The 11,679-nt window shown below is 53.7% G+C and overlaps 1 protein-coding gene across 5 annotated transcripts in view; it reads left to right on the top strand.

Moving 5' to 3' along the window:
- FAM168A (family with sequence similarity 168 member A) overlaps positions 1 to 10,159 on the top strand; it is a 189,122-nt gene extending 178,963 nt beyond the window's left edge. For all 5 annotated transcript variants that reach the window (XM_074335805.1, XM_074335806.1, XM_019744364.2 and 2 more), the window contains 4 exons: positions 865 to 1,007; positions 2,469 to 2,643; positions 3,971 to 4,101; positions 4,780 to 10,159. In XM_074335805.1, coding sequence (XP_074191906.1) covers positions 865 to 1,007; positions 2,469 to 2,643; positions 3,971 to 4,083 — 431 coding nt within the window. In that variant the 3' untranslated portion in view covers positions 4,084 to 4,101; positions 4,780 to 10,159. The remainder of the gene's footprint in view (positions 1 to 864; positions 1,008 to 2,468; positions 2,644 to 3,970; positions 4,102 to 4,779) is intronic.
- The last annotated feature ends 1,520 nt before the right edge of the window (positions 10,160 to 11,679 follow it).

Consider the following 11,679-nt stretch of genomic DNA (forward strand, 5'->3'; position numbering starts at 1 on the left):
AGAATTATTCCTTTTGTGATTTTTTTTGTTCCTGAGTGATTCCTGTTTCCAGTTTTTCCATGAACATAGGATCTGACTCTTTTCCAGAAGATTCAAAGGTAGCACAGTTGGGCTGAGCGCGAGCTTCTTGGGTTTTGACTTCTCAACCTCACCCCCAGCTTTTGTCACCCTGCTGAGGGACCCACATGGCCCGGGTCTAGTTCATGTGAACCTTCATGATCCCTGACTTCAGCCCCTTGGGCACAGGCGGCCCTGCTCCAGGCGCTGGGGGCGATGCAAAGCCAGCTCTGTGTGCGTCTCAGACGATGAGAATCTCTGATGGTGTTTTGTGTAGAGTTTTCACCTTAAACCTTGGCAGGGTGGAAGGGGAACATGGGGGAGATACAAGGGGGGAAAGGAAATACAGAGTAAGGGGGAAAGAAAGACAGAAACAGCAGTAGGAAATACTCTGGGTACTGAGTGAGGAGCCAGAAAAGCAAGATAGAGTGCGATACAGAGCGAGCGGGCTGAGGGTCTCCCGTCTCTGTGCTCCTGCCTCTCACGGCGAGGAGCTGGGAATCCCGGGCTGGGTGCTGCCAGGGGCCCTGAAGAGATCAGCTGGTTCGTCTGTTATTTTGTAGCCAACAGCCCTGAGACCCAGAGAAATCAAAGGTGCCAGAATCACATGTACAGCCTTGTGCGCCAGGACTGAGGGAGCTGCCTCCGGGGTCAGGGCTCTGGGTGGAGTCCTGTTCTCTGTTCTCGCCTGTGTTTCCAGCCTGGATTCAGCCCCCCCTGGCCTGGGAGTCATCCCTGGGACCCACTGCCTGCCGGTGCTGCTGTTCTGCCGACTAACTGGAAGTCTCTCTTATTGCCTTGGTACAGGATACACTGCGGGGACTCCATACAAGGTCCCACCGACCCAGAGTAACACTGCTCCACCCCCCTACTCCCCATCACCCAACCCCTATCAGACGGCCATGTATCCAATCAGAAGTGCCTACCCCCAGCAGAATCTGTATGCCCAGGTAGGTGCATGTGGGAGCCTGGGCCCACCTCTTCTGCAGGTAAAAGGGCCACCAGCCTGGGGAGGGTGGGTGCGCGAAAGAAAGAGAAGGAAGACGAGTTCATGGCTCTGGCCAGCTGTCACTGTCGTGTCAGTGAGACACTAGCCCTGAGCCCGGGGGAGGGGGGTGTACACACACACAGTCACTTAGGTTAATGGAGCCCAGAATGGTCAGAAGGGCAGGGGCCGTGGAGATCACCCAGCTCAACTTCTTTTCATACACGTGGGGAAGCTGAGACGCAGAGGCAGTGACTGGTTCAAGGTCACACAGGGAGCTACTGGCTGAGTGAGGAGGAGACCCCTATGTCTTGGGCATCTCTCCCTACCCCCCACACTGACCCTTCCTTGATAAAGTGTGAGCTTGGGTGGGGAGGAGATAAGTGCCCAGGCTCTGCCCCCAGTTCCCTGTCTGACACTGGGCAAGTGTCCCCCCCGCTTAGTGCTCCCATCTGGGCTACTTCACCTATAGAACGTGTGCGCTCTGACCGGAAGGCTATGTGACAGTGACTATATGAGTCTTCAACATTCACATAGCACTTTTTCGGGAGTGACAGTTCTACCTGAGTTGTAAGTAGTGAGGAGAACACTGTTGCATTTAAAAACAGCTGTATTGTAGAGTAGAATGTACAACTGAAAAGACAGAACATAGACTGGAGATTCGTTCGTCTTGTTGATGGTGGGCTGCTTTGCACTGTGCTCTCAGATCTCGGGCTACAAACCTACATTTTGAGGTTGTTGTCATTGTTTAGTGGAAAGATTTGAGAAGCTCTGGATTAAGATGAGCCAGGGGCCCCTGTCTACTCCCCCCAAAGATCAGTAGGCATGTGGGCTGTGGCAGCAGGAAGCAGCCCCAGGACCCAGGCAGTGGGAAGTCATCTGGTCGTTGTCTCCATCCTACACCTTTTTTCCTAAAGGGTAATAGGTAGCAGGATACGTTTAGGGAAATGCTCTGCATATATGACATTTTCCCAACATGTGACAGTTCAGCACTGCTCGCACCAGTGTGACACTTGCACTAATGCTTCCCGAGCTCAGCAGCGCCGCCCAGTTCCTTCTTCACTCATCGGGTGTGGTCCCAGCCGCACACTCTAGGCAGCTCATGGAGCGCAATGCAACAAAATAACAGATATTTTAAAGTGCTCACATCTGTGTTAAGGGAGTAGACCTGTTAGCCCGTTGGACCTTCCTAGCGGCCCTAGGAGCAACGCAAGACAGGGCTGGAGCCTTACTGTTCAGACCAAAAGCCGAGCCCAGCATGGAGCTGACCACAGTCACGTAGTAAGACAGCAACAGAGCCCTTGCTGGGCCCACGCCTTGTGCCTGGGCCAGTGCTTCTCGGACCCCCTCCCTTAGGGCCTGGGAAGAGCAGGCCCCACCCTCCACCCCCCAAAAGCCCATGTGACCTCAGTCTCCTTTCCCCCAGGGAGCCTACTACACACAGCCGGTGTACGCTGCCCAGCCCCATGTCATCCACCACACCACGGTCGTCCAGCCCAACAGCATCCCCTCTGCCATCTACCCAGCACCTGTCGCTGCCCCCAGGACCAACGGTGTGGCGATGGGCATGGTGGCTGGAACCACCATGGCGATGTCAGCAGGTGAGGGCCACCTCTGTGTCAGTCCCTCCCCCTCCTCCCGGAGCTCCTGAGGGTGGAGAACAGGCATGGAATCAGCCGTAGCACAGCGTGGGAGCACAGAGGAAGGACCCTCTGAATCTGTCTGCAAGGATGAGGACAATCTCGCCGAGGAGGGCATGTTGAGCGAGGCCTTACAGGGTGAACAGAGGCTAACCAGCGATGGCAGAGGGAAGGGCAGTCCACGCAGGAAGAAGATGTGGAGGGGATGGGCGAGGCACTTAGAAAATCAGGATGTGAAGTTGGAAGGGTGGCTGGGGGAGTCGGCAAACATAAAATAGAGAGAATACCTTTCGGGAACCAGGAGCTAGCGAAGGGGTTTAGGCAGAGGAGAGATGGGGTTCGGTTTAAACATTCTCTCTGGCTGCCAGGTGGAGGCAGGATTAGATGGGGAGAGGCTGGAAGCAGGTAGGTCAGTGGGGAGGCTGTAGTTTAGAGGAGATGTGGTGATGCTAGGATTCTGGTAGCAGCAGGGTTCCAGAAAGGAGGTCAGGGGGCAATGCTCCTTAGCAGTCAGGGGCTTAAGGGCTGTCCAATACCTGATTGTAACGCACGGGAGAAGTAGGCGTGCAGGACCCTTCTCCATTTCTGGCTTACTCCACACGTTAGACTAGATTCCTGTCCCTCCGGAACGTTGAGGAGGGGGTGGGAGAGAAGCAAGAGGAAGAGCGGGTTTAGGGAGGTCGTTGGATGAGTTGATATTCCAAAGAAGAGCACGAGAAGACGGGAGCTGGGAATGACCTTTAGAGTGTCCCAGCTTTCAAAGAATCAGCTGGGTCACCTTCTGCGGGCAGAGAGTGCGAGGGTGGACTAGGCAGGAGGTGGGAGTTGGGGATTATTCTGCCCCTAAGTAAGGGGTTGTTGAGGGCTCTCATTTCCTCGGGTCATGTCAGGGACCTATTGAACATCCCCTTGGTGCCAGCCTTGTTGTTCGGGTCCTGGGGACCAGTTACTGACCAGTCAGACTAGAGCCCTGCCCTTAGGAACAACTGGTGGGTGGGAAATAACCACGTAAACCAACAGTTACCACTCACTATGACACTTGCAATGAGAGGAGCACACAAAGAAGAGTGAAGGGAGACCCCTGGAGAAGAGGGATTGACTCTGGAGCTACAGAAAAACTTCCTCTAAGGGGAAACCTCAAGGTGGGGGAGGGCAGGCGGCAGTTCATGAGCAGACGGGAGGGGGTGCCGGCCGTGGAGAAGCCGTATGAAGGACCGTGGCTTCATCCTCTTCACCCCAGCATCCGGGGACGGCCTCATCAGCTTTACTTTTCTCTTTGGATGCTCAGGTACCCTGCTGACTGCACCCCAGCACACCGCAATTGGGGCACACCCTGTCTCCATGCCAACGTACAGGGCCCAAGGGACCCCGGCGTACAGCTATGTACCCCCGCACTGGTAAAGCCTGCAGCCCATCCAAGTGAGTGGGGCCCCAGGTGGGAGAGGCAGGAGGGTGACTAAATCCTGGAACTGCTTCAAAGCCCCGGCTTGGTCTGAAGCACAGGTGTCAGTGGGGCAGTTAGTTTTCAGTGACGTCCTGCTCCCAGTTCAGTAGTATCACTCCAGTAAGAGCTGTCACTTTGCGTATATTCTAGACACTTTACGTGCTAGCTCATAATCCTTACAGTAGCTCCGTGCAAAAGGGTGATTAGCTCTATTGTACAGATAACTATTGCTCAGCATCACTTCACCAGTAAAAGTGAAGCTGGGACTTGGAACTCCAGTCCTCTAGTGCTAAATCCTATGTTCTTTACGATACAGTCTTCAGACTTCCTTTAACTGTGGGCCGCATCCTGCAAAGGAAATCTTACCTCAGTCAGGTGGGACCAGGTGGAGACCTCAGGCCAACCGCCAGCGCCCGCTTCCTCACGGACCTGGGCAGCTCCTGAGGCGGCACCAGTGAGCCACGGGCCACCAGGGTTATCCCTGCACTACCTCCCTCCTCAGCCCCCACCCTCCAGCTCCTCCAGGAGCTCTTGGCCCTGGACGGGAAGCGGGCAGCGTCACTGGGAAGGCACAGTGAGGGGAGGGGGTCCAGTGGCTGCCTGATGGCCTTGCGAATGTCACTGTCACTAATGGCTTCCCCTTCCTCCCCCAGATCTGGAGTCACAAATCGTATGCAACTACTCAAGTCTTACACAGGTGCTGGAGCAGCTCCCTAGCAGCACCACCTCTATTTGCAAGAAGAGACAACGGAAGTGCAAGGGTCACTTTATGCATCTTTAACGGTTTTGATTTTGATTTTTGTTTTTTGTAAAAGCTGCTTTTTCTGATCTCCTGCCTCTCCCCCACTTCCCCTCTTAGTCACGGCCCTTGCAGCTCTCCCCGCCCTCCTACCTGACCAGGCACATCCTCTCTGCTCTTCTTTCCCTCCCAAGTGTCCCGTCCCCGGGGACCCCAGTCTAGGGGCAGGTAGAGAGTGGGGTTTATTGCAGTGGTTCAGCTGAAGGCATGATTTCCTTTGAAGAGCATAACAGGTGTGGCCCTCAGGTCCAGGGTGGGAACTCAGAGCAGGCCACATCTCTGGGGGATTGTTTCTTTGATTTTTCTCAAGCGAGATTAGTTTGGGACATTACCATGTCCTGACACAAATGAAATGTCTTCTGAGAACCATCGCAACAGACCAAGAACAAAACTACCTGATTAGGTAGGAGTGTTCATAGCAGCTTAATACCCCAGGTGAGAACCTGGGAAAACCAGATTCTTTCTATGGGAAAACTTGGGTGGGGTGGGGGGGTGGGACACTGTGGGAGGGAAATGGGGAGAGAGGTGCTTGCCTGCTGGCTTTGGTTTGCAAGGTCTCTGGCCGAATCGTCTAGGCCTAGACCTCTGATTTGCACAGTAATGTAACCTGACCTGGCACTTCCTCAGAAGGTGATTTGACCTCAGACCTGCCAAGCCGCTGTAGGGCAGTGGGATCCCAGCCTCCCAAAGCCTTGGAAGGCCAGGTGCCCTTGTGTAATCCAGACCGTGGCCTCTGAGCCCTCATGGACCCACTCTGCTGAGGAGCTGTCTCCTGATTAGAGTGGGAAACGCATTTCTCTCCCTTCCCTCTGCCCTTCCTGGTGCCAGGGCTCACCCATCTGTCCCTGGCACTGGCAGGCAGGCCAGGCTCTTGGTTACCTTTTGCCATTCGCGGCCAAAGTGAAGGAACCACATTCCAGGTGGGTGCTGGTGGCTCTGAAGGGCAAGATAGTGAAGGAAAAGCAATAGCAATAAACATTTCATAGACTCATGGAACTGAAGGGACCTTAGCAGTCATCTCATCCATTCCCCTACTTGACAGACGAGGAAGCCGAGACCCAGAGCGGAGGAAAGGACCTAACCCTAGACCTCGCAGGACATGAGCAGGAAATGCAACCTTCCTGCCTAGGGGCGCGGCGCCCGCAGAAGTTCCCCTGGGGATGGGTGGGCTTGGTCTTGCAAACATTAAGTCAGCAGTGCCCACACCCGGTGGGCTCCGGGACAGTATCAGGGCTTTTGTTTCTGCTCTTTTCCTCCATGGACTCCAAGGCAGGGGTTGAAGACTGGGCAGAGGTCACAGGGGGGCAGATGGCAGGAGCAGAAATTGCAAATGAAGAAATAGCATTTGGAAATTCTGTGAAGACATCTGGAACTATCATCCTGAGAGAAAAGGAGGATGAGGATGAGGCCCAGGAGACATGGGATCTCCTGGGAGACAGAAGAGGGGTCCCTGGGTCAGGAGGCCCCGCTAGTCGTGGCCGGGATCTGGTTGTCTAGCGCTGCCCCCCTGCACCCAGCACTTGGCTGCGCCAGCAGCCTCCCTAGTGGGGGCGGGAACATTTTCTGTATAAAATGGGGTCGTTGATAACATTTGGGATTTCTAATAACTTTTCATTTTAAATTCATGCAAACTTGGACATACCCCTCCCCCTACCTCCCACATCTCCCTAAAGGAGAACAAAATCAGGAACCCTTGGGCCAGGGCGTCAGAGGCTACCTGGCAGTCCCCAGGAGGGGACAGCCCTTCAGCATCCTCAGTGCAGAGCCAGAGTTGGGGGGCCCACCTTCTTGGCCTTCTCGAGATCTGCAGGACCAGTAAGGAGAAGCCCAGCTATTCTAAACGGTCTGTTCTGGGGTGCTGAAGAGGTTTCACTTTAAAACAACCAAGTTTTCCAGTGTTAATCCATTTTTTGCAAATGCTTCCTTCTGCTCTCTGGTTTTGTAAGGGTGGGTGAAGGTTGTTTTAGATTATGTCATACATGTTTGGAAAAATGCCAAAACAATAATGATGATAATAGGAAACCTTTGCGTTTGTCAGGTGCTTCACAGATTTCAGAGCATTTCATAGCCTTTAATTTACTGGCCCTGAGAGAGAAACAGGATAAGTTATTACACCCATTTGACAAACGAGGAAACTGGTTCTAGAACGAACTTGCCCAAAGTAAGCAGAATGCTGGTATCCTGACAGGCTTCCTGAATCCTGTTGCTTCTAATGGGCTAGAGGAGAACCACCGAGAGAAGGGGAAAAAGCGGAGACCTAGGAATAACCTTGTTACTTCGTTCTTTCTAACACCTAGTACCTCGCAAAGCAATTTCCCATCCATCCTCTGATGTATTACCATGTCCTGACACAGATGTACAATAGATTATTACTCCCATTTGATCCATCAGGAAACAGACTTGGAAAAGCAAAGTGACTTGCTCCTAAGTGGCAGAATCCCAGTGTTTGTTTTCTCTTTCCCTCCAGTCTGTCTCCATACACAGGCTTGTAGACTAAAGCATCCATGCACTGCTCCCTCTCAGCCCTAGTGTGTAAGTCAAGATCAGAGACAGGCCCCGAGGCACAAACAAGGCCCAGAACGGCTGTGGCTGGAAGAGCCCAGGCCCAGCACCTCTTGTTCAGTAAGAGCTCCAAAGCCCCAGTTCAGCTGTCCTCATCCTGTTGCTTTGATGGAGATCCACAAGCCTAGCCACGCTTGGGGAGTCATTGCAGAGGGACTGAGCCAGGAGGGCTGGGGCCGCAGGTGCCTCTGTGAGCGCGAGCACACCAGGCAGACTCACAGGTGTCGGGGTGCCGGAGGCACCCTCCAAAGGGCCTGGATGGCCCAGTGGTCAAGCTGGACAGGTCAGAGCGGCAGGGCCCTGTCGTAGGAAAGCCAGCAAGGCAGCGAGGACAGGGCTGAGCCAACACAACTGAGTGTGGTGCTGGCCTCTGCATGCAAACCCTTCTGTCACCCCACTGCACTGCCTCTCCCAGCACCGCAGCGTGGTGGCCAGGGTGAGGGGCACAGGTGGTTCCAGTCACCAGCCAACCTCCTCACTTCCCCCCACTTCCAGTTGACTCCCCTTCATTAGCTTGGGGCCTAGGAAGCTGGAGTGCCCCCAAGTGGTGAGCCTAAAATAATTGCTACATTTTGAAAAATTAATTTGTTTTCCCCGTGAGACCAGACAGTTGCTCCTCTCTCTGTGTCTCTCTCCCCCCGTCCCCGCCCTCCCCCCTCCCCCTCTCCCCTGGAGATGACCCTCCTGGAGTCATATCCCCTTCCCTAAGTACTGAACAAGGACACGCACACCTGTCCAGAGTGTTTTTCAGGTACAAAGTACTTTGACATTGATTGCCAAAATACCCATTTTATAGATGGTAAAAACAGTCTCAGAAGGCTTAAGAAACTTGCCAAAAGTCACAGAGCTCATAAGAGAAAGAACCAGGATTTGAGCTCTTCAAATCCTCTGCTCTTTCTGCTGGCACCTGCCTCGTCCGAGTGGCATGCTTGCAGAAGGGGTGGCTGCCCAGACCCCACGGGTGAGGACCGGGACCTGGAGAGAGAGTGCACAGTCCTTACCCCTTATCCCACCTCTTACCTCTGGCCACCCAAATTGTTCCAAATTTGAGGTATCTCCCAGAGTCTGGGGGTGCTTCTTTGGAGGCTCTTGCTTTGTGCTGAGTGGCCTTCAGAAATTAATCACGTAGGGCATAAAGCAGGGCAGGCCCCTTGTTCCCCAAGTTCTGGTGTCCTTGTGCAGACAGGACGTGGCCAGATCAGGTTTCTCAGCTCTGCTCCAGGACCAGAGAGGGAGGCGTAGAAGGCGTGGACCTCGGTCACAACACTGACTGATCATTTAGCTGTCACCCTGGCATTTCTCCTCAATTGCAATTGAAAGTATATAGCGGCTCTGCTTTCCCATCCTGTATTCTACTGCATCACTATAGGGTATGTGGTCCCCAGCCACTTGCCAAACTTGGAAATCTGGAGAGGGGTTAGGTCAGGCAGTGGAGTGGGCAGGCGGGAATCCAGGCCCCACCCACCTCCGAAAGCAGAGGAAACCCAGACAGGCTAACATCAAATTCCATACCTGAGCCTCAGAGCACAGTCCTATCGCTTGCCAGGCTGGCTGCAGGATTGGTCCTTTACCTGTCCATGTTTCTCTCTCCTAGAAAACTCCTTTCTGAAATTAGACATTACATGGTTCCAGGGCCCAGCCTTCAAAATTCCTGGCAGGCCAGCTTCAACATTCCATAGGCAACCTTGCCTGAGCCAGACTTGGGTCCCACTCCCTCAGTTTCTTCAGTGGGTATTTTCTACCTTGCATGCTGTTGAGTCCAGTCCAGTGGCCAAGTGAGAAGCACAGGAGTTAGGACAGGTTGCCACAGCCTGACAGGGAAACGAGCTCCCGCTCTCCTGTGGCTGCAGCTAGTCCCTGGGCTCCTCGCCGTGGCAGTTTGAGGCCCTCTACCCATTCCAGCTCCTGGTGGAGGGATATTTTCCTTCCTGAAGAGAACAGAGATAACAGCTTTGCAGATAAGTACCAGATTTGACCATAGGAGTCAAATGGGTGAAATCATCTTTGAGCTTGACCCCAGCAAGACCAGCTCCAGGCTCCATCCAGCCTTCCTCCTCAAGCCTGAGAATCGGAAAGAGGGAGACTGCCCAGAGACAAGCTTCTCCTGACCGGGGGAGGTACGACTGGGCCTCTAGCAACTTGGAGTTGTCTGTACCTTTTCAAGGCCCGCGGGCCTGTCCCATCTCCTGACTAAGGCATCTGCGTCCCTCTTTCATTATCACATGACAGACACCTGTTCTCATGGCATGTAACGTCCCTGTGAGAGTGTTGTATATGATTTTGTATTTTTTAATTCATTTTAATCTACAAGTTGGAATCTAATTTTTAAATTTTATTGGAACTCACATTTTAAAAGGAAAAACACTTAAAATAATAATAAACCTTTGACCAGTGTCTTCCAAGTAGTTTGATCAAAGAACTCATAGGTGTTTTCAAAACACAGCCTGGAGTGTAAAGATTGGAAAGCCCCAAGGCCTCGCTTGTGTGTATGAAGTGTAAATCTGGTTTTGTTTCGTTGTTTTGGATTCTTTGGGTTTTTGTTTCATTTTGTTCTGAAGATCAGATAGTGATCGCTCTGAAAGATTGAAGCCAAGAATTTGTAACTATGATATTTACTGTAAGCTGTAGAACATTCAATAACTATTAAAAAAAAGTTTCCAAAAAAAAAAAAAGGTCTGGGGTGACCAGACTGGTGCTTCTTGGGGCGACGGAAGAACACAGACCAACTCCTGGACCAGTGAGTCCCCTGGGTTTCTCCCAATTCTAAACTTGTTTATGCCAGTCAGGTCACACCTGTGCTGCATCTCCCCAAAGGCAAAGCGGGGCTTCCCTGGGAGCCACAGTTGAGGGGCCTGGCTATGGGAGAAGGAGGCTGTGACTGGTGAAGGCTCACGTCTCCCGAGAGGAGACCCCGCCCTGCGGCTGGCAGTGCACTTTGTGTTCAGTCCTTGCAGCGTGATAGTAAATGAGCACTGTTCTCAAGAGGGGGCCGTGAAGGAGAGGAACCAAGATGACGGAGCTCGTGAGCCCCACGTGCAGCCCACTCCAGAGGCGGAATGCCTGAGCTTGCTTAACGGGTAAATTTGTTAGGTGGGAAACAGGGAAGTTTGTACTAACAAAATGACTTCAAGGGAAGTCATTTGGTCTCCAAATGGTAGGCAGATGCTGTTTTACATCCTAAACACCGCTCATTTCCACTCTGGGAAAGCCACTGCCCAGGCCCAGGCTTCTCTCTCCGGTCATCGTGGCCACCATTCCCTCCCAGAGCGTGGCCTCTAGCCTACTTGCCCAGCTTCTAAATTTCCAGCCTCCTCAGCTGGAGAGAAAATGGGCCCACAGAGGCTGAGTGAGCTGGCTGGTGCTAGAGCTGTAGTTAGAACTCAGGACTCCTAACTCTCCAGCCCTTTCCACCAACTCACGCCCTGTACCTCCATAGCGCCCTCCGTGGTCTCCCTCCTCACCTGCCGGGAAACTCCTCCCTCCTTGCAGCTGAAAGCTCCATCACGTGTGGGAGGGGAGGGCACCTCTGGCCACAGGTAGTTCCAGGCTACATCACAGCAGTTTCTCGGGGGCAGAAAGGTGGTTTTTCCCAGGGACTCAGCTCCAGGTCACGGGTAGGGCTGAGGCCAGGAGCCAGCAGGGAAGTGGAGACCTGGGCCCCAGCTTCCCCAGTCCTGACTGGGGGGAAGGGTGTGGGTGGAGTGAGGAGTGGTCGGCCCAGGGCTCCTCTCTCCTCCAGGGGCCTGGGCCGACCTTGAGCCTGAGAGGCCAAGGGCACCTGACACACCCCTACCTGGATCCCTCCGCTCCTCGTGGCACTTGGGAGTTGGGCTCAATAACACTAAGGGACAGGTGAAACTGAGGCCAGGGCCATACCTTTCTCTGACCTTCCAGCAAGCAGAAAATTAGAGGGGCATTCTGGATGGGAGCTGGGCGTGTCACCCCAGGGCCCAGGGCCCAGCGCCCTTACGTGGGTGTCCCTTACCTGGCCTGGGAGGCCCATTCCCAGTCTCCACCCCGGCTGGCATCTGCATGTGCCTCAGACAAGACGGCACCTAGAGCGCGCGTTAGCCTCGTCCCAGTGTGTCTTCTAAGTCCTGGGTGCATGGAATTGGTTGGCTGAGGGGACCTTTGGCAACCGTTGGTGCTCCAGAAAATGAACCCTGATGTCCAGCCTCTGTCTCCTTCCTTC

The sequence above is a fragment of the Rhinolophus sinicus genome, linkage group LG06 (assembly GCF_036562045.2).
Source record: "Rhinolophus sinicus isolate RSC01 linkage group LG06, ASM3656204v1, whole genome shotgun sequence".
NCBI lineage: Eukaryota > Metazoa > Chordata > Mammalia > Chiroptera > Rhinolophidae > Rhinolophus > Rhinolophus sinicus.